General features: G+C 39.1%; 1 protein-coding gene across 1 annotated transcript in view; it reads left to right on the plus strand.

Moving 5' to 3' along the window:
- Nucleotides 1–12,041, plus strand: part of LOC105987102 (transmembrane protein 56-like) — a 44,143-nt gene extending 32,102 nt beyond the window's left edge. Inside the window, exons 6-7 of the mRNA XM_013018263.1 lie at nt 4,752–4,825; nt 11,575–12,041. Coding sequence (XP_012873717.1) covers nt 4,752–4,825; nt 11,575–11,893 — 393 coding nt within the window. The 3' untranslated portion in view covers nt 11,894–12,041. The remainder of the gene's footprint in view (nt 1–4,751; nt 4,826–11,574) is intronic.
- Nucleotides 12,042–22,653: the final 10,612 nt, after the last annotated feature.

A 22,653-nucleotide genomic window follows, 5' to 3' on the forward strand; every position in this document is an offset into this window, starting at 1 on the left:
AAGTGATCTTTCTGATTCAGCCTCTCAATTAGTTAGGACTATAGGTGTGCCACACTGCACCTGCTTAAAAACAGAACTTAAGAGAGAATTCTTGAAACAACTCTCAGGCACTAAAGCATATTAAATTCTGTGTCTAAAATTGGACAGAGTTCATAAACTGGCAGTTACTATTTCTTGCATGTTTGTTAGATTTCTTTACAATCATTGTTTTTAACCTAGATATTCCAACATGCATAAGTGATGAAAGCAAACTAGAATTTTATGAATTTTAAGTAATCAATGTGGTATCCAATTCTGTTTTTTTTCTATTTTAAAACTTGTATGTAAACATTTGCTTCCCCACCCTTCCAACTTAGTAGTTTTAAATCCTTGTATTATTGAGTACTTATGAGTAGTTGGGGGATTTTTAAAATTCCAGATTCTTCTGTTTTTGTTTTTGTTGACACACATGGGGATTATGAATCCAAAGCAGATTTGACCATTATTTCTGCCAGAATTAGCTGTATCAAAACATCCATCTATATTACCCACTCAGACACAAATCTAAATAATTCACATTTATATTTATATTTAAAAACTTTTTTTGAATGTGTAAGTGCTTGTGTAAGGAATCCACATTTACTTTATTTTCCTGAAACAATAGATATGTGGTGTGTGTGTGTGTGTGTGTGTGTGTGTGTGTGTGTGTGTGATTTCTACTCTTTGCTTTCATCCTCTTTTTAAAAAGTTTAAATCAATTGAACCTGGTTTTATAGAGGTCTTAGAGACTTGTTATGCAGATATTTTGTTTCCTGGGAATTTTTGCTTGGAAGACATGCAGACTGACTAACAATCCTGAGTTCAATATCTTGATATAATTTAGAAGCATATTCCCTGGACAAATAACCTATGAAAGAATTATACAAACTTGTGATGAAAGATAAGAGAGCACTTTACAGAACATTTTAAAATGTGGGCATTATGAACTGCTGTTCTGTTTTGCTGTTAAAATCACAGGCTTGGCAAACAGTGTCTGAATTGGCAAGTTGAATGTTCAATTATGTGAGATGAATACTAGTTTCCCTTTGGGTTTTCATGCCTTAAAAAAAATCAAATGCACGCTGGAACTTGCAGAAAAAAGAAATTAGTAGCTGTTTGATATATCTTCCTCTGTTCTGTTATTTTAGTCTGAAATAAATTTATCTTGTGATTCTATTCATAGCAGAAAAATAGAAATAAAATAGATGGAATGAAGAATGTTTATAGTTTTATAGTTAGATTCTGTGGTATTTTTAGATCTTATTTTTCTTCATTCAATATATGAAATTTTCTCTGTGGTGCAGTGAATTCCAACTCTGCATTTTTGTTGCTCACTAGAAAAGTTATCATTATTATTCTTGGGTGTAAACAGTTCTGAAAATGTGAGTGTGTGTGTGTGTGTGTGTGTGTGTGTGTGTGTGTGTGTGTGTGTGCGCGCGCGTGCATGTGTGCTGTTCCTAGGGCTTGAACTCAGGGTCTGGGTACTGTCCCTGAGCTTTTTTTTTTCCTCAAGGGTAGTGCTCTACCACTTGAGCCACTTCTTGCTTTTTTGGTGGTTAATTGGAGATAAGATTCTCATGGACTTCCCTGCCTGGTCTGGCTTTGAACTGTGGTCCTCAGATCTCAGCCTCCTGAGTAATTAGGATTACAAGCATGAGCCACTAGTGCCTGGCCAGTTCTGAAATTTTTACTGTGGTATAAGGGTTCGTGTTTGGAAAGTGCTTTGACTTGAGAATTCTGCAACTATTTAAACTTTTTTTTCTTAAATGATTTTGACATTGGTACTAAATAGAACTTAGAGTGATGAATAGAAGTAGGTTTGAAATATATGGCGCATGGAAGGAAAAGATGAATAACAAGATTCTTTGCGTCTAAGTTATTATAGGTTATTTCTAGATTATATAATATCTTGATCACTATTTCTGTACCTCTGCTAAATTTGCTGAAGTTTAAAAATTCTCTGACAGAGTAATTTAGATCTTAACTTCTTCTTGTCTATAGAGAGAGGTTAAAAAAATCCTGTATCTTTTTTGCCTGGCATTCAGTATTCACCCTGGAGAAAAGCATCATAATCACCAAGGAAAACAATGGCAGGCTATATTTTTTGGAAGAGGATGGGGAAAGGGAAAGGAGCCTGTCTGTGCTTTAATGTCTTATTGTTTTTGTCAAGGACAGGCTGGGGACCATGCAGAATAGTGAGGATTATAGGCATGGGTATTACATCCGACTTTTCAAAAATTCATTTATTTGTGTATCCATTCATTCATTCATCCATTTTTGTTTATTTACTTAGTGTTTGTCCTGGGGCTTGAACTTGGGGTTTGGGCACTGTCTCTTAGCTTTTCCACTCAGTTAGTACTCTACCATTGAGCCACAGCTCCACTTCCAGCTTTTTAGGTGTAAGAGTCTCATGGACTTTCCTTCCTCGGATAACTTTCAGTTGTGATTCTCAGATCTCAGCCTCCTGGTTAGGATTACAGGCGTGAACCACAGGCACCTAACATGACTTGTTTTTGAGAGAGGGTTTCAGTGACATCTTGCCAGGCCTCCCTGGAGCCAACTGATTCTGCCACCCAAATAGGTGAGATTAAAGACCTGGGCTGCCATGCCTGGCCCTTGCTTTCTTATTTTAAAGGACAAACCATGATCCTTTTGTACATATCTATATTTCTTCTGGCTTGGTTAGTATGCTCAGGTGTTTTTCTTGGGAATCACCTCTTCTCCCTGGTCAAGTTATACCTGTAGATAGTGAGTTACAGTACATTTGGAAAACAAGTATGAGTGGTAAAAATTTCTGTTGTGTGTGTTTTTTTTTAACCACCTACTTAATAAGCTTACCAAAGCAAAATTAAGATCTATGAGAAATGAATGAGAGCTGGGCACTGGTGGCTCACACCTGTAATCTTAGCTACTCAGGAGGCTGAGATCTTAGGATCACAGTTCAAAGCCAACTTGGGCAGGAAAGTCCTTGTAACTCTTATTTCCAATAAATTACTCAGAAAAAGCTTGAAGAGTTGCTGTGGCTCAAATGGAAGAGTGCTAGCTTTGAGCAAAAGAAGCTCACAGACAGCACCCAAGCCTTGTGTTCAAGCCCCAAGACTGGCAAAAAAAAAATGATCTAGGAGATTTCTGTTTTCCACTAAGCTTATATTAAGTAATTCATTATTTATCCAATAAAAAGTCTTAAAACCTTAAGTAATATGCTTAATAATACCCAATAAAGTATCTTAAAACCTCAAATAATATGTGTAACAATCTTTTTTTCCTACTGATTTTCTTTTACCTTCTTACATACTAATAATCAAAGATTGACAGAAGTAATTCTTAGGAATTAAGCTTATTGATATTTCTGTAGCTTTTAGAGAAAGAAATCTACCTAGAGCATAAATATATAATTTACAAGTCATTATGAATTGAGGGATTGGTCATAGCAATAATATTAAGTGGTGTGTGTGTGTGTGTGTGTGTGTGTGTGATTTTTGAATGTGCTTCAGCATTTCCTGTTTAATATGGAATATCTGATCTAATACCCCTCCCCAACCCACGATTCCACACAGAACAAAGCTCCTGCAACATCTTGCTCAGTTTTGGCTTAGAACTTCAGGTAAGGGAGGCCTTCCCCCACGCATGGCAGCTAGTGTGCATGTTGTATGACTGGCCAGCTAGGTAAGCAGCCGGCTCCTCGTCAGGGCAGCAGTCAGGGAGACCTGGTGCTGTGCTGAGGCATGGGCCCCAATAAAGCCTCAGCCAAATAATCACTTATCCTGGGGAGAATGGACTGAGCTAGCTGGGTGAAGAACAGGGTAGTTTCAGAGATGGGAGGAGTAAGAGATGGGACTTGGAAAGCAGAGACTAGGAATAATAGACCAAGAGAGGGGATAGAGTGAGAGGTGGTAGAGAACTGAGACTGGACACGCTGCTAGTCATGGCTGCTGGAGGAATTCCTGAAAGCCAACTAGAGTTCCCAGTTCCCGCTCTAAGGAGCAGCTCAGAGCCGTAACAGCACACTGAGCTGCTGAATGTTGGACATAGATCACCCAAAGCTGTAACCCTAAGAGGGAAGGGTTCCTGACCCTAAGTCTGGAGATGCCAGCAGGGAAGGAAACAAACAACAACAATAAACCCTAGTCAGGTGTCAGTCTCTGTCCATCAACTGGTCTTTATTTCCTTATTTCCATTTTGGGAGGAAAAGGATGAAGAACTAATAATATGTTGGACAAATGGATTTTAAAAAATGGGATCCTGTTGGGTGTTTAACTACTTTAAAATTCTTTAACTTTGAGATTCACACTAGCACTTGATCATTCTTTCTGTAGTAATTTGAGAATGCCATCACTAATGGTTCATTATAGAGTTCATTAATCAAGCCTGAGTCAGCGAATTGAAACCTGTTCTTTCACGTTCACATTGCATATGCAAAATGAACATGAGTGTGTCTTTTTTTTTTCCTTGCTGGTCCTGGGGCTTGAACCTGAGCCTCTTTTTGCTCAAGGCTGGCGCTCTACCACTTGAGCCACAGCACCACTTTCAGCAAGTATGTCTTTAAAATGCTCTATAATGCTCAGCATATTTGTAAAATCTCATAAAGAAGAAAATTGCTTTAGCAGTAATGCGTAGGATGTGTTCATATTGATTATTACAGTAGGTCTAGGAGATATGAATTATTTCTCAAGTATGTGAACATTTCAGTAAGAATGTTGGCCTTGACACCATGTTTTACATTTACCATACAGACCCAAGGAATGCTGGCGTTCATTGCCAATTTTCGCCTACTTGCAGAACTTTCCAGCCCTTTTGTGAATCAGCGGTAAGTTATTCTGATCAATCGATCAATTAAAGTTTGCTGTTTACTTTTTTAGTTGGGGACATCTCCCCGCCTCCTCCCGGCCCCCAATTGCTGGAGCCACAGTATCAAACATGAGACCCTGTTGGTATGAATGAAATACTGTCATGGTAGTATAGATGAGGAAAACAAGCCTTGAAAAGGTTCAAGGAGTGTATTTCAGCTGTCCCTGCTGGTCAGTGGGGGTGGTACACTTCCACAATGGCGCTACACGCTTAACCTTACAGTTCACTGCAGTGATTTGTGGAGAAAACAGACAAAGCCCTAGTCTATCTCCTCTCAGGTCCAGTTCTTTTGCTGAAACTCATCATTTCCTTCTGTCTCCAAATTTTGATACCAACATTATCTTGGTCCATTTATGAATCTTTTCTATTTCACAGACTACTTTTTTATTGCAAATATACAACACACACACATAATGTTAATAGTTATCAGAGATTTTTAAGCCATTTGAACCATTTTGAAGACTACAGATCTGATCCTATCCTCCACACTGTTTGTACAACCGAAAGGAAGCTACAACTTTATTTTGCTGGATGGAAACTGTATCCACTAAATTCTTTTTTTTTTTTTTTTGTCGGTCGGTTGTGGGAACTGGACACTGTCCCTCAGCTCTTCAGCTCAAGGCTGGCGCTTTACCACTTGAGCCACAGCACTACTTCCAGCTTTTTCTAAGGAATCGAACCCAGCGCCTCATGCCTGCAAGGCAAGCACTCTTCCACTGAGCCATGTTCCCTGCCCTTCCACTAAATTCTTATTCCCCCTCCTCAAAGAGTAGAAACTGTCTATGACTAGAGTCGTACAATATTTGTTTTTTTTGTGACTGACATACTGAGTTCAGCATAACATCATGAAGACTCATCATATTAGAGCATGTCATAGGCTTTCCTTGATCATTTTGAGGAGCCTCCATGCTTATTTTTTAGATTATCTGTTTACATTCCTTCCAACAAGGCACAGGATTCTAATTCCTCCATAGATTCATCAGTATGTGTTATTTTTCTACCCCCTCCCTTTTTTTAAATCATTGACAATATTAATGGGTGTGAGGTAATACTTCATTGTAACTTTAATATTTGTGTTTCTTTGATTCATGGTGTTAAGCCTCTTTTCATATACTCATTGATCATTTATGTATTTTCTTTTTCTTTTACTATTTCTTGTTGTTGCAAGTTCTTGGGCTTAAACTCCAGGGCAGGGCACTGTCCCTGAGCTTTTTTTTTTTGTTCTAGGATAGCACTCTACAAATTGAGCCACAGCTCTACTTCCAGCTTTTTTGGTAGTTAATTGTAGATTGCTTGGAGTTGGATTGTCAGATCTCAGCCTCCTGAGTAGCTAGGGTTACTTGGGGCTCTCCATTTATAGGATCATAAGTTGCATCCTGCCACATCTAGCTTCTCTCTGTAGAGCTGCAGTTTTCATGGGCTCTCTGGCCTGGAACTGTGTGTGATCATTTCAGTCTCCCATATAGCTTGTGGTGAAAGGAATGTCCCACTGTGCTTAGATAAAGGTTGAGAAGTGGAGGCCAGTCTCAAAACTTTTCTGCCTTGGGCTGGGAAGGTGGCTCAGTGGTAGAGCGCTTGCCTTGCATGCATGAGGCCCTGGGTTCGATTCCTCAGCACCACATAAGCAAAAAGAAAAAAGCCAGAAGTAGTACTGTGGCTCAAGTGGTAGAGAGCTAGCCTTGAGCTGAAGAGCTAAGGGACAGCACCCAAACCCAGAGTTCAGACCCCATGACGGGGACCCCCCCCCCCCAAAAAAAAAAAAAACTTTTCTGCCTGGGCTACCTTTGACTGCAATCCTCCTGACTTCATTCTTCCAAATAACTTTAAGTTTTCCAGAAGCAACTAGTGACCAGCAAGTGTGTCATAGAGAATGAATGAATTACATTGTACATGTAGATTGCTTTGGGAAGTGTGAAGATTTTAATAATCCTACTTGTTTTCATTCTTGAGCACACCCATTTATTTATGAACCCTTCTCCTTGACCATCCACTTATTTATCCTTGATTTCAGGTTTTTTTGTTTATTATAGTATAAAGTCATTTGGGGCCCTTGTTTTTATTTTAGATTTATAGAAAAGTTGCAAAGTTGTTCAGAACTCCAGTTTACCCTTCACCCAGATTCCTCTGTTGTTACCTTATTTACCATGGATCAAGCATTTCTAAAACTAAGAAAACAGACCTGATACATTGTTACCAAGAAAACTTTTGGCTTGGTTTTCTCTTCAGTGGCTTCTGTTACAGGATATAACCCAGCCAGTCCTTCTGCTTTATCTCCTCAGTCTGGGGCCATGTCTTCCTGGCCTCTAATGTTCTGTAACAGTTTCTTACCCTGTCATTGTGTTTCTTGACCTTGACTCCTGGTCAAGGAGTAGGGGCCAGCTTTCTCCCAGTACATCCTGCAGTCTGTGTGTGTGTTTGATGCTTTTCTCATGAATAGATAATACAGGAATCACCTAGAAGTGGAGGACTCTTTTTTTTTTTTTTTTGAGTCGGTCGTGGGGCTTGAACTCTGGGCTTGGGCACTGTCCCTGCGCTCTTCAGTTCAAGGCAAGCACTCTACCTCTTGAACCACAGCACCACTTCCGGTTTTCTGGTGGTTTATTGGAGATAAGACTCTCATGGACTTTCCTGCCCTGGCTGGCTTTGAACCTCAATCCTCAGATCTCAACCTCCTGAGTAGCTAGGATTATAGGCGTGAGCCACTGGTGCCCTGTTTATGGAGAACTCTTTATCATATCTTATCTGGATGGTTAACTGGGGGGAAGTGGTAAGGTAGTGGCTAATGATTCTTCCTCTACTGGGATGGGTTTTTCTTTTCCATTTTCTCTTCCTTAGGAAAAAGCACTGAAGCATAGTACATTCCCTAGATCTTGAAAGAGTCTATTTCTTACCTTTATCACTCTTACCTGGTCTTAAAACAATTGTTTTGGCTGATTGTAGGGCTTGATCAGGGCCTGGTGCTGTCCACGAGCTCTTTCCACTCAAGGCTAGTGCTCTACTACTTTGGGCCACAGCACCACTCCCAGTTTTCTGGTGGTTAATTTGAGATAAGAGTCTCGTGGACTTTCTAGCCTGGGCTGGTTTGGAACCTGGATCCTCAGATCTTAACTTCCTGAATAGCTAGGATTATAGGTGTGAGCCACAAGCACCTGGCATTGTGCTGCTTCTGGAGCTTGAACACAGGGCCTGGGTGTTGTTCCTGAGTTTCTGTGTTCAAAGCTAGTGCCTTACCATTTGAGTTACAGTTCCACTTCTCTACCACTTAATGTTTAGTACTTATGTTCTTATTAAGAACCTTGTCCTGTTGACAGCTTTCTCACTGACCTTGGCAGTTCTCTGTCAATGTTGCTCCCTTGGTTTTCAAACTTGTGTCTTACTACTCAAAATCAGTGTTAGGTTTTTACTGTCTGTTGTACCTCTGGTCTTTCTTGTCTTGCCTCCTTTAGTTTTCATATCTTTCATTTTTCCCAGATCTTATGAATGAATTTTACCTATCTATCCTTCAAAATCACAAGACCTGAAGGATATTTTGTGCAGGGATAACTCAGAAGGTGAGTCTCAAAGCAAACATTTGAGTGACAGAGCCTACCCTGCATGAAGCCTTGTGAATGATTTCAATGCTACCTGCAATCTCAGGGCACAAGCAAAGGAGGGAAATGTTTAGGGCATTAACTTCCTAGCATCCTTTGTGCACTGGACATACTTTGGAACAAGATTATCTGTGAGGGCTCTTTAAGTCATGCAGTTTATATTGCTGATATAGAGGAGTTCTGCTTTCAAATAGTTGCTTCACTTGTGTGCTATTGCTCACCCAGTCATTGCCCAGAAATTCATGCCTCTTGAATCCCTTACTATAAGCTCCTCAGACTCAGTAGAGAAGTCTCTTCCTCTATAAATACTTTCAGCCTCTTTATTAGGATGTCTAGTATTAGTATATTTACAGGTCTTTTTAAGCAATGGGATGGTGAGAGGTTGATCTTTCCACCCCAGGAGGAAAGAAGGAATTGCAGATATGTTGTACAATCTTTGCTTCTTCAACTATTACCTAATCTTGTCTCATTTGCCAGTTTTTCATATGTTTGGAAGATAATCAATTCCTTGGGCTCTAGGCCAAGGTAATTTTTGCAAGCCTTAAGGATAAAGAGGAAACAGAGGGAAAGTGTGTGGTCTTTGAAGCTGAAAGACCTGGATTCAAATCAGGCTCTCCCTTTGTCACTGCTTATGAAAGGAAGATGATTTATCTTCTCTAAGCCTGTCTTCTTGCCTACAAAGTAGGGATGATGACCCAGCCTCCCACGCCCCTCTCCTAGTTTGTGGAGAAGATTCGATAGGATTAGATACGTAAAGCCCCATAGCCCCAGGCACAGTGCTCATCACTCAGTACATCTTCAGCAAGTGGTAAACTTGGTATGTATTGATTAAACCACAGCCTAAGAAACCTTGGAAATACATAGTTTACACTTGATTGCTGTACGCTGTCATATCTTCTTTGTGGGTAAACCACTGCAATTAAGTTTCTTCCTTTGCCATTTGGCGGGAATGTGCGTTGTTTTTTAAATTAAATGTATCAATGAAGTTGGGTGCTAGTGGCTCACGGCTGTTATCCTAGCTACTCAGGAGGCTGAGATCTGAGCATCACAGTTCAAAGCAAGCCTGGGAAGGAAAGTCCCTGAGACTCTTATCTCCAATAAAGCACTAGAAAACGGGAAGTAGCACTGTGGCTCAAGCAGTAGAGTGCTTGCCTTGAGCTGAAGAGCTAAGGGACAGCGCCCAGGCCCTGAGGTCAAGCCCCACCACCGACAAAAAGAAAAAAAATATATATCAATGGCTTCCAGTTGCAAAATCCAATGAACTTTCTTTGGCGCCTGCTGCATCTGTGGACTTGGTTGTATTGGCCACACTATTGCCAAACTTTATTGACTTTCCCAATGGATACTACAGCTAGTTCTCTTTGTATTTCCTCACTACTCCCTCACTTCCCTCCCCCCCCCCACCCCCGCCGCTTTTTTCATAAGAGATGGTTCCTTAAGCATTGCTGAGTGATGCTTCGGCCTGGTTCAGTTTTTCCCTGTCAGGTCTTATTCTTCTTGGTGCACTGGGCTATGACTAAGTTTTGGAATCAAGTAAACTCAAGTTTTAGGTTAGCTTTGCTCCTTCCTTGCTATTACTACTTGGACCAGGCACATAATTTAATATTCCTGTCTTCAGTTGTGTTCTGTATATAAAAAGAGCACGCTTAATACTAGCTACTGCCTCATATTACAGTTGAATTTTTTTCTCTCAGAAAATCATGTGCCATTGCTGTTCTTGCATTTGCTTGGTCAGCACATGGCTCAGTTGTCCCAGAGGTGGGGCTTAAACTCAGGCCTGGCGCATGGTCAGCAGGTGTTATATCAATGACCTACATCTCCCAGCCAGAGTCTTCTGGACGGTTCCAGAAGACTACTCAATATTGCTTACCACATCTCCATTTCTAATGTCAGTGTTCTTGGTCATCTCCTCTTTCCCGGGTGGTTTTATCTGCCTGCAAATCACCATTGTCCAATGGAGTACCCACAAGCCATGTGCAGTTCAAATATCCCTTAATCTGAAATGCTCAGGGCCAGAGGCATTGTAGATTTCAGATGTTTATTTTTTAAGGATTTTAGAACATTTACATATTGCATAATGAGATGAAGAGGATATGTATGAAATGTATGTGAAACATCTATATATGAAATTCATTTGTGTTTCATAAATACTTTATACACACAGCCAATAGAATTTTGATTGTGACGTGTCAGAGGAAGTCAACTGAGGAGTTTTCCATTTGCGGCATCATGTTGGTGCTCAAAAAAATGTTTTAGATGTTTAGAACATCTCAAGATTGAGATTTTTGTGATTAGGGATCCCAAACCTATGTTTTAGTCGATTAAAATGAGCAAAAATGTATATATATTTTTTTGCCAGTCCTGAGGTTTGAACATAGTGCCTGGGCACTGGCCCTGAGCCTGTTCTCTGTGTTCAAGGCTAGCGCTCTACCACTTGAGCCACAGCACTACTTCTGGCTTTTTCTGTATATGGGATACTGAGGAATGCAACCCTGGGCTTCATGCAGGCTAGGCAAGCACTCTACCACTAAGCCATATTCCCAGCCCTAAGAAAAAATGTAAAACCAATTCCTCAGGCAGACTTTGAATGTTTCAAATGTTTTTGTAGCCTTATATGATTTGTGGCCACTGAAATTAAGCAGGACATTTTTACTGTTGCTTGAGGTCAAGTCAGAAAAGTTGGGCTTGTGGGCCCAACATGCTGTTGGCCAGTATACGGTGTATCTGTGTGTGTGTGTGTGTGTGTGTGTGTGTGTGTGTACATCCATGTGTACATGTGTGTCAGTTGGTACTGGAACATGAATTCATGGCCTGAGTGCTTTTTGTGCTTTTGTGCTCAAGGATGGCACTCTGCCATTTAAGCCTTACCTCCCCTTCCAGTTTTTTGCTGATTAAATGGACATGAGAGTCACAGAATTCCCTAACTAGACTGGCTTTGACCTGTGATCCTCAGATCTCAGCTCCCTGAGTGGCATGTATTACAGGCATGAGCCACAAGCAACCTAGTGATCTTCATATGAATTGGAAAGGGATGTTCTCTGACTTGTGTACAATCACAAAGCCGATTAACTTCCAGAGTTTCCCGATGGATGTGATATTTTATTCATTCTCTTTTCAGGTGGTTCTTTGAAGTCCTGAAGTACCCTAAGTTTTCCAAAGCGAATGTCCTCAATGGGATACTCATGACCATAGTGTTCTTCATCGTGCGGATCATCGTGATACCTCCATTTTATATCTTCATATATTCTGTGTGTGGAACAGAACCCTACAAAAGACTTGGCTTCTTTGTCCAGTGTTCCTGGATCTGTAGTTGTTTTGTTTTGGATGTGATGAATGTCATGTGGATGATCAAAATTTCAAAAGGGTGCATCAAAGTCATCTCTCTCATCAGACAAGAGAAAGCCAGAAGTAGTCTTCAGAATGGAAAACTTGACTGAAGGTGTGCTTTTGTCAAACACCTTGTTTAGATAAGCAATCCTCATTACTACTCATCTATATCTACTAATAGGATGAATTCTTGGCATGTTCTTGTGCTTCTCTATTAATTAGAATTATTATTCGGGGTTTTGTTGTCTTTTTTTTTAACTTTTAGAAAAGAGAAACTTCAAATTTAGTTTCCCGTTCCAAAATTTCTTTCCCTCTGCATTAGAAGCATGGATAAATTGAGAGGTTTAAATAAAAGTTACAAATCTAGTGGCAATTCTTCCCAGGAATCTCCTACCCTGCAAGCGGTAGTTTTCTCTTTATGATGATGATTGTGATAAGTTGGTGCACACTTAGTGTAGCCAGTGGTTCTGTTGAAAGTATGGGAACTAATTTTCAGTATGTAGACAGCTCTAACATCAGTACCATGGCAGGTTTCCTTTTCAGATTGCTGTCATCTCTTTTTTCCTAGGCTATTCAAAAAGTTCTGGTTTTGATTTCAGATCTGCTGTCATCTGTTGATGCTGTATACATTTTTTTCACTTGAGAATATTTCCTTCTTTTAGTTATGGAAATATGCTTCATACATTTAATTATTTGTCTCCTCCTATTTCTAGCATTTTCTCAAATTGTTGTTTTTATATTTTAAGAAAGATGATGGATCTTCTTAAGGGATGGATTTCTTCTCAAAGTGCATATTGATAGGTGTTTGGTGATTACTTAAGCTAATCATTAAGGAAAACTGCTTTAACACTGCTGTCTTGTCTTCCTTGGCATTTTTTTCTATGAAAAACATACTTCTAGCATTTCCCCTGGGTTCACAACTGAGCTCCACACTGGTGATATGCAGTTTGCCTTTGTCATGCCCCGAAAATAGGCCTCTTGTTGGTGAGACTGGACAACAAAAGAATCAGTATTCATATTTTATTCAGTTTCTACTCCTGCTTGCTTAGTCAGCATTTTGAATGCTTTAGATTTTCTTGTCTTTCTGGAAAAAGAAAGAGCAGGAAAGAAGGTAATTCAATCCAAGTATTCTGATTATCAAAATTATTGTCTTACATGAAGATAAATGACTGCTTATGTTGTGTATGTGTTTCTATACTTTTACTTTGATTCTAACAATATAAATACTAGAATTATATATTTAGCTATTATTGCCTTTATTTATTTCACTCACATACTTGACCTTAAATGATTGTTCTAAGGGGAGGGAGAGTATTTAGTTCATCTAGTGAGGAATACTTGAACTTATTGAACCCAACCAAAAGACTGAATCCATGTAGTTTCTCAGTTTGAAGGAGAATGTTTGACTCTGATGACAGAAGGCTGGCTGAATATGATCAAGACATTTAACCCAATTTGATTGTCTTAATGCAGTGAGAACCTGAGGAGTTCTACACTTTATACTTCAGTCAACTAAATGGGATTGATTGGCTTATATCAGGTAATTTTGGCATATGTATGCTGGTACTGGGGCTGGAACTCAGGGCCCTCAGCTCTTTCCACTCAAGGCTGTCACTCTACCACCTGAGCCACAACTCTACTTTTGGCTTTTTAACTGGTTAATTGGAGATAAGAGTCTTATGGGCTCTTCTGCTGGAGCTGGCTTTGAACAGCTATCCTCAGATCTCAGCCTCCTGAGTAGCTAGGATTACAGGTGTGAGCCACAGGTGCCAGGCTGGTAAATTTATTTTTAAAAGACAAAGTAATGTAAAATATAGGAGGTTTGTTTTTAAGTTGCTTGTGTTATAAATTGGTCACTAAATTTATTGCTGGCCTCATTGGCATCAAAGACTCATTGGTGGGGCAGAGTGTGCAGGTGAGGAAAGTGAGTGATTTTTTTCTTGTTCTTTTGTAAGAAAAGTAGCTTTTTTTAAAAAAAGAAAAGGATAATATTTATATTAAAAACTATTTTGGGAATTAATTCCTTTAAAAAAGAAACAAATTTTGAAATAAACATTTTTGACTCTTTGAATACTGCAGTAGTTCTGAACACAGTTTTTAGTCCCACCACTTCAAAGGTGTCAATGTTAGGCTATGTCAGTGAGGCTTACTAATCAGAGCATTTTCCAGAGAAGTTTCTTGCTTCAAAGCTCATTTTTACTTTCACTGATTGGCATACCTGTTTACTAAACCAATTTAAAATATCAATGTTTTAAAGTAAGCCTTGTTATATTACTTTAGGCAGCAATCCTTATCTATCCTGATTGCATGACAGCTAATGCCACAAACCAAACGTAGGATCTAAAACTAGGCTGTATTTCTTCCTGCACAGAAATGAAATGGAGATGACCCTACTCTACAGATAATTACAAGAGCTAATCTTCAATATTCTGTGATTGAATCCATCAACCTAAAACACAAATAAAGACAGAACATATCATTTAATGAAACAACGAATGTTTCATTTATTCAGTGATAAACTTTTTGCTAGGTATTTTAGATATTAAGTATTTTGGCTACATGGATTAATTTAAAATGAATTCTATTACACATTCTGATATTTCACAATTGTATGACAATATTTATAAAAATGCAAAGGCAAATTGGTATAAATTTTTAAGCAATTCTATTTTTCTAGACAAGATCAGAGACAATCTGAATGTGTACTATTCTAGAAAATGAAAGTTCTTGTGACACTTAAAAAGAGATTGAAAATCAACAGTAGCATGCAAGATCGTATATTTAAGTATATTATTTGCGAGATTTCAAAGTTATGAGCTTAAGTTTACGGAGTTCGCATTCTAATGTCTAAAACCTTTTAAAGATCATTTGCATTTACTTAAAACTCAAAATGGAGTTACATATGAGTGTGAGAATTAACTCAAGCTTAAGTCTGGTATGATCACTTTGTTTTGTTTAATGAGTACTATTCCAGCTGTTATTTTGTTATGTCATAGTTACACTGCTACCATCTCTAAGGGTGACATCCATATATTATGGATAACCCAAATCTGTGTTTGAAAGATCTAGTTTTTAAAACTGCCTAGTTTATTTATTTGAATAAAAATCATTCCTAAATTTTAAGAATTTATTTGACACAAAGTTTTGGTAAATGTCAGTTTTTTAAATTATATACTTCCTCTGAAAGCATTGGGCAGTAGGAGCTTGGTTCTCACGATTTAAAGTCAGCTCTTCCTGAGTACCATCTGGGTGCCATTCACAACTCTCACTCACATGGGAATGTAGTAGAGAAAGGATGTAATGCAAGATTCTTCTGTTTCCTTTTCAAGGAAAAGAAGCATGTTCTAGAAGACACCCTTGAAGTTCATGTTTGAATTAATTTCTATTCCTGGGTTGCTCTCAACTTCAAATATGTAAATATGCATCTTAATTGGTTCAAAGTGGTTTAGTTGGATGCATGAAATTGAAAAGCCCACACCTTTTTTGTTTGCCATTATCAATAATATTTCCATAGAAGCTGATGTACTTTTGTGTGTTTGGGATTCCATAAAAACTTAACATATCATTTATGTAATGTCATCAGAAGCATGACACAGTATTTCTCAGTAGGCATGAGCCAGCCCAATAGTGTGTCCCTTTGTGTGTGCAGAGACTGAATGGATGTGGACACACCTCTCAGCCTTAACCACAGATGGTTCATGCTGAAAATACTGAAACAGGTGATATTAAGTGTATAGGAGCAAGAAAAGCCATCAGGACATAAAGTTGGTTGGAGACACCATAACAGATTTTCTCTTAAAAGATAATGGATCTCCCTCCAAGCAGTATTGGGGCTTGAACTTATGGCCTTATGCTCTTGCTTGGCTTTTTCTGCTCAAAGTTGGAACTCTGCCACTTGAGCCACATTTCCACTTCCGGCTTCCTGGTGGTAAATTGGAGATGAGAGTCTCATGGACTGTCTTGGCTGGCTTTGAGTCATGATCCTCAGATTTCAGCCTTCTGAGTAGCTAGGATTATAGGCAGGCTTGAGCCATCTGCGTAGCACCTCCCTCTTTTATGCCAAAACCTGTCGGTATCATCTCAGAATTCACCATTCCTCAACTTCTCTTGTGGCAACTGTAAACATTTACAAATGCAAAACATATCTCTTACTGAAAAACATAATTATAGTAAGTCTCAGTAAAGATCAGACAAACCACATTGAGACTGGCTTTGTGGTAGAGTGCCTAGCATTCATGAAGCCCTGGGTTTGATTCCTCAATACCACATACACAGAAAAGGCTGGAAGTGGCACTGTGGCTCAAGTGGTAGAGTGCTAGTCTTGAGCAAAAAGAAGCTCAGGGACAGTGCCCAGGCCCCAGGACTAGCAAAAAAAGAGACTGGAAGAAGCCTTTAATAGTACTGCATTTAATAGTACCTGTTTGCAATACAAAACAATGCTAATTAGAGTTTTATTAAGACACATCTGTAGTCTTCTTTTCTTAAACTAGTTTAGCACTACATTTCTTTTTTGACTTGTTTGTTTGATCTGGGATCTTACCATGTAATCCTTTTTAGTCTAGAGCAATGCACTTCTGCAGTGTTTCAGCTGGATGTTATAGGTATGTTAATTATCTAAGTGTTCTACTTACTCCTTGAACTGCAGTAGAGTTGGAATGAGGTAGTCTTGCTGGAATCTGGCTTGTGGCAGAATTAAGAGTACTACTTTTCAATACAGCTAACTTTATTCTGGTGATATTTCTTTAGAAACCACTTACTAGCTTAATGCGTTACTTCATATTTCCTAAAGTACAACAACAGTCAAGGAAGTGGGCTCTATTCTTTTCTAGCCTGGACTTCACACAGCCCTCTCCTTGCTTTGATAAGACATCAGACCTTGGTTAGGAGATGCTTTGGACTGCAGTGAAGAATAGCACACAGCCCCTAAAGATTGGTTTCTTTGCAATGAAAATGTTTACACTTATAGACTCTGAACAACAGACAGTTTTGCTACCAGGCCCTATAAACCAGACCAAAAAAAAAAAGAGAGAAGTATTTCTATGATCTCAAAGATGTCTTTAAAAAAGAGAAATATTTCTAAATCTCAAAAAATTTGTATTATACCTCCGCCTGAAAATTTGTCAAATATCTGTAATTTTTTTCTTTCTATGTAATTCTATAATATAATTAAATGTGCATTGGAGCCCTTTGCTGCTTCTTGGTTAAGGAAACCTAAAAATGTAGCTGTAAATAAAATGTGCTGTGTATTCTTGTTTGGTTGGTTGTTTTTGTATGTGTCTGGTAGAATTTTGTTTCCTTTTATTAAAGGATTTCTGTCTCAATAGTACCTCTTCTAACTAGGATAAGTTATGAGATGTTTTGCCAGCTGTTAGAATTTATAATAATTAAAACAACTAGAAGTAGATTTTGTTTGGAAAAGCTACTGAAACTAAAGTAATGCAATAAGCTATAGTGATAGGTACAATTTTTCTGAAAATATGGTATATAATGTTTAATTGTCATAAAGACTTTTGAAGTCTCAAAATACACTTAATATTTTGAGAATATACTTTCTAATTTATTTCTAGAAGGCCGGAGAACTTCTATTTACAAAACATAAGCTGAGGTAATTTATAAATGAGTGTTACTAAGACCTACTATCAGTAATTAAAATACAGTTTGGTATCCTTTATTTTGGTTTCAGATTGTGCTTTGTTTGAAGAGATAATCAAATGTCTTTCAGTATTTTCATTAAACTTTTGAAATGTTTGTATATTTGTATGTGTGCCCTTTTAAAGCATATGCAACTCCTAAGCAATAAACTGCATGCTATACAAAGTGAGCATACTTTGTCATGACAATTTTAATATTTTAAGAATGAAAAATAAACATTGATTTTTTCCCATAAACACTTTGAGGATTTTTCTTGTGTTCTAACACAAGAAAGCTTTGTATTTTGTGAAAAAATAAAATCACAATTATTTAGTGCAAAACTTTGCGTGGTGTATATTTTTTAATAGTAGTTAATGAATAGCATGATGAGATTACTTTCCTAAAAGAAGATCTCTTATAAGCTGGGTGCTGGTGGCTCATGTCTATAATCCTAGCTTCTTAAAAGGCTGAGATCTGAGGATCACAGTTCAATGCCAGCCCCAGCAGGAAAGTCTGAGAGATTTTCATCTCCAATTAACTACCAGAAAATTGAAAGTGGAACTATGACTCAACGTGGTGAAATGCTAGCCTTGATCATAAAGAGCTCAGTGACAGCACGTAGGCCCTGAGTTCCAGCTCTATGACTGACAAATCTCTTATAGAATCTGAATGCTAAAAAGAAGTTTTTATTGAAACCCTTCCCTCCCGGTCTCTCTCTCTCTCTCTCTCTCTCTCTCTCTTTCTCTCTCTCTCTCTCTCAGACGCCTTGCAACAAATCTAAGTAGTTATAAACATTTTAGTCCTGCTCCTTAATGGAAAGAATGGTGCTATCTAATCAATAGGCTCTTTTAGATTAAGTAAAACTTTTGCAGTTACATTTTTAATGTCCTTCCCTTCTTCCCTTAGGCCTCTCATGTGGCCTCAAGTGTGTTTTGCCAAATGTCTTGGCTGGAATTCCTACCTACTCAAATTGCTTGTAGTCTTAATATTACATCATGGGCTAAAATATCCAGTGGATCCGAAAGCAGAGCACTAATCAAATAGAATATTGAAGTGCTTTCCGCCTTTGGAGGCGAACCATGAGTCATGCTTTAGGACATGCTTAAAATATTGTGTCAAGACTGGCAAAGGAACAGCTGAATTTCAAAATGAAAATAGCCATCACAGCTGTCAGTGGAGAGAAGCCAACAGGTGAACTTGCAAGGATTCAGAGCCATTTGAAGCCACTGGAAATGGAGTCTCTCCTACACCTCAGGTTGTCTCAAATGTAATTATTACCCTTTATTCTCCTATTCTCACTTCCCTTTCCTTGGGTCCTTAAGCGTGCCCAGTGGGAGTGATCTGGCGAATGTGTAACTTTTCTCAGGGGTCATTGCTGATAAATCTGACACACATTCCTAGATGCTGCCATAAGGGCAGTGCCAGTTACCATGGTCACAGTGCTCCTTGCTCCTCTCTGCCCTTTCCTCTCACATCCACCTCCAGCTAAATTCCTTGACCACTTCTCCCATCATCTTACCAGCTGCCTGGTTAAACAGCAGAAATCACCTGAGAACTCTCCTAGGGGACTCCTAAGTAGAAGTGAAGGGAACAGGGACGAAGGGCATTTCTATCTAGGCTCAAGATACAGGTGAGCTGGAAAATGGGAAGGAAAAACACAAAAGGAAGGAGGAAATGACTAGAGAATGGGGGAAAAATGCTATCTGTGCCTTGTATCTTGGTTGACAGGAACAGTTTGCTTATTCACATTAGGGTATAGGAAGTTTTATGGACTTTAACATTCAAATGCGATATGTACACACACACACACATATACATATAGTGTGTCAGATATGCTTCTGTATCTATGTAGACACACATCTGTTAGGACATGATTTTCCCTACAGTGTCAAAGTTATTTATGTCTGAGAAGAACATACTTTACCAATGCTTCACCCACTACCAGCAACCAGATGCGTGCATTGAGAGGCAGCAGCTAGGAGGTTACTGTCCTCTCCTTGGGGCAGCTGCTTCTGTGTGCAGGAGAGCCCAAGTCCCGATCTGTTGTCCTCACCAAATACCCAACAATGAAACTTTCAGGAAAGATCTGAGTTGCCAAGTAGGCACATCCACTTAAGTTTTAGCAGACAAAATGAATGGACTTTTCAACGGAGACTTCGTTTTAGACAGGAAGGAAATTGGTAGGAATTGCTCACTGGGAAAGAGTAACTGGGAAAGAGCTAAAAGCCAATGGAAACTATGAAGAAGGATCTTAAGCTTCCAGTCTTGGTTTTGTTTTTTATAGAATAATGTTGGAAGTATCTCTGGCAGTCCTGTCAGCTATCCCATCCTATTAGCAAGAGAGCTTTAATTTGAAACAAGGCAATTTAGGAAGAACAAATGTAGCTTTGGGATGGCTTAGCAATAGGACTTACACGACTGCAGGGTATTCTTCCCGTCAAACTAGATGAATGAGAGAACAGAGAGGTTAAGTGTTAAGTGGGGGAAAACCCATAAACCCTTGGCAAAGTGCTTAAGTCGACTGGCCTGAGACAAACACAATAGACCAAAACGGATGAAGGTGATAAATAGAGCAAACCAAACAGAAAAGCTGAGTATCAATGGAGGGACAAAGGGTGAACAAATGCAGCAGTGGTACTAACTAGACACTGTGGAAAAATGAACTGTACAACTTGTAAGTGGAAATGGGAGGGAAAAATTGGGAGAGAGCGAGGGAAGGGGTGACAGTGTCCTCCCAAAAATAAACTCATGGGCTGAGGAATTGGTTTTACATTTTTGCTTAGGGCTGGGAATGTGGCTTAATGGTAGAGTGCTTCGGTAGCATGCATGAAGCCCTGGGTTCCATTCCTCAGGACCACATAAGCAGAAAAAGCCGGAAGTGGTGCTGTGGCTCTCAAGTGGTAGAATGCTAGCCTTGAGCAAAAGAAGCTAGGGGGCAGTGCCCAGGCCCTGAGTTCAAGCCCCAGGATTGGCAAAAACAAACAAAAACCCCACAAAACTCCTTACCTCACTTATGTAAGCCCTCTGTACATTGTCTTTATAATAATAATAAATAAATACTAACACACACACACAGATGACATCTATCTGCAAGCCAAAGGTAAAGGACCCCAAAGAAACCATCCTTGCCATACCTTCATCTCAGACCTCTGGAAAATAGAAGTGTGAGAAAATAAAGTATTTGAGTGAGAAACAAGAGAAGGTGAAATTGTCATTTTGAAATTTCACATTCTTTGGTAGAACTAAACAAGTCAAAGACCATTTTTTTCCTGTGAATTAGAGTCAAATTATCAATGATATAACATGTCTGGGGGTGGGAGAGGGCAAAGGGGGGCACTCACGGAGGGAGGGAGGAAGGTGAGAAAATGCAGTCATTCTATGTACTTTATATTAATATGGAACTATGAAATTTGAGGGCAAGGATGGGAGGGAAAAATAGGGGAGAATGATAGAAGGGATGATGATGATGATGATGATGATGATGACATTGTAGATCAAGAAAAATAAAAGAGCTGAACCTACATCATGAAGAAGACCGTGAAAATAAAAGGAGCTAGGTGTCATGGAGTTGTGACACAGGGGACACAGTAGATAAGAGAAGCTTCTTTTGCTCAAGGCTGGCAATCTACCACTTGAGCCACTTCTGGCCTTTTACTATTTATGTGGTACTGAGGAATTAAGCCCAGGGCTTCATGCATGCTACTGAAGCACTCTACCATTAAGCCACAATCCCAGCCCATACTTGCAAACTTCTAAGTAAAGATGTGAGAAATAAGCTGGGTGCCAGTGGCTCACATCTATAATTCTAGCTACTCAGGAGGCCTGGGATCTGAGGCTCGAGATCCAAAGCCAGCCCAGGCAGGAAAGTCTTTGAGACGCCTATGTCCAGTGAAACACCAAAAAAAAAAAAAAATCAGAAGTAGAACTGTGGCTCAAGTGATACAGTACTAGGCTTAAGCAAAAAGAACTTAGGGACAGCACCCATGCTCTGAGTTCAAGTCACAAACACATTCAGATGAAGCTAAGAGAAGTAAAGTCATTCAATTTTCTGATTTTGTTTGTTTGTTTTTTTTTGGTCAGTCGTGGGGCTTGAACTCTGGGCCTGGGCTCAAGACTAGTGCTCTACCACTTGAGCCACAGCGCCACTTCTGGTTTTCTGAGTGGTTTGTTGGAGATAAGAGTCTCATGGACTGGCTTTGAACCGTGATCCTCAGATCTCAGCCTCCTGAGTAGCTAGGATTACAGGCGTGAGCCACCAGCTCCCTGCTATCTGAATATTTTTGATAGTGTATGTTCCTGGAACATACCAGGATAAATAAACTCATTCTTTTTTTTGTTTTGGTCCGGTCGTGGGGCCTGAACTCTGGGCCTGGGTGCTGTCCCTCAGCTCTTCAGCTCAAGGCTAGCGCTCTACCACTTGAGCCACTTCATTTCTAGAAGGCCGGAGAACTTCTATTTACAAAACATAAGCTGAGGTAATTTATAAATGAGTGTTACTAAGACCTACTATCAGTAATTAAAATACAGTTTGGTATCCTTTATTTTGGTTTCAGATTGTGCTTTGTTTGAAGAGATAATCAAATGTCTTTCAGTATTTTCATTAAACTTTTGAAATGTTTGTATATTTGTATGTGTGCCCTTTTAAAGCATATGCAACTCCTAAGCAATAAACTGCATGCTATACAAAGTGAGCATACTTTGTCATGACAATTTTAATATTTTAAGAATGAAAAATAAACATTGATTTTTTCCCATAAACACTTTGAGGATTTTTCTTGTGTTCTAACACAAGAAAGCTTTGTATTTTGTGAAAAAATAAAATCACAATTATTTAGTGCAAAACTTTGCGTGGTGTATATTTTTTAATAGTAGTTAATGAATAGCATGATGAGATTACTTTCCTAAAAGAAGATCTCTTATAAGCTGGGTGCTGGTGGCTCATGTCTATAATCCTAGCTTCTTAAAAGGCTGAGATCTGAGGATCACAGTTCAATGCCAGCCCCAGCAGGAAAGTCTGAGAGATTTTCATCTCCAATTAACTACCAGAAAATTGAAAGTGGAACTATGACTCAACGTGGTGAAATGCTAGCCTTGATCATAAAGAGCTCAGTGACAGCACGTAGGCCCTGAGTTCCAGCTCTATGACTGACAAATCTCTTATAGAATCTGAATGCTAAAAAGAAGTTTTTATTGAAACCCTTCCCTCCCGGTCTCTCTCTCTCTCTCTCTCTCTCTCTCT

The sequence above is a fragment of the Dipodomys ordii genome, unplaced genomic scaffold (assembly GCF_000151885.1).
Source record: "Dipodomys ordii isolate 6190 unplaced genomic scaffold, Dord_2.0 Scaffold39, whole genome shotgun sequence".
Lineage (NCBI taxonomy): Eukaryota > Metazoa > Chordata > Mammalia > Rodentia > Heteromyidae > Dipodomys > Dipodomys ordii.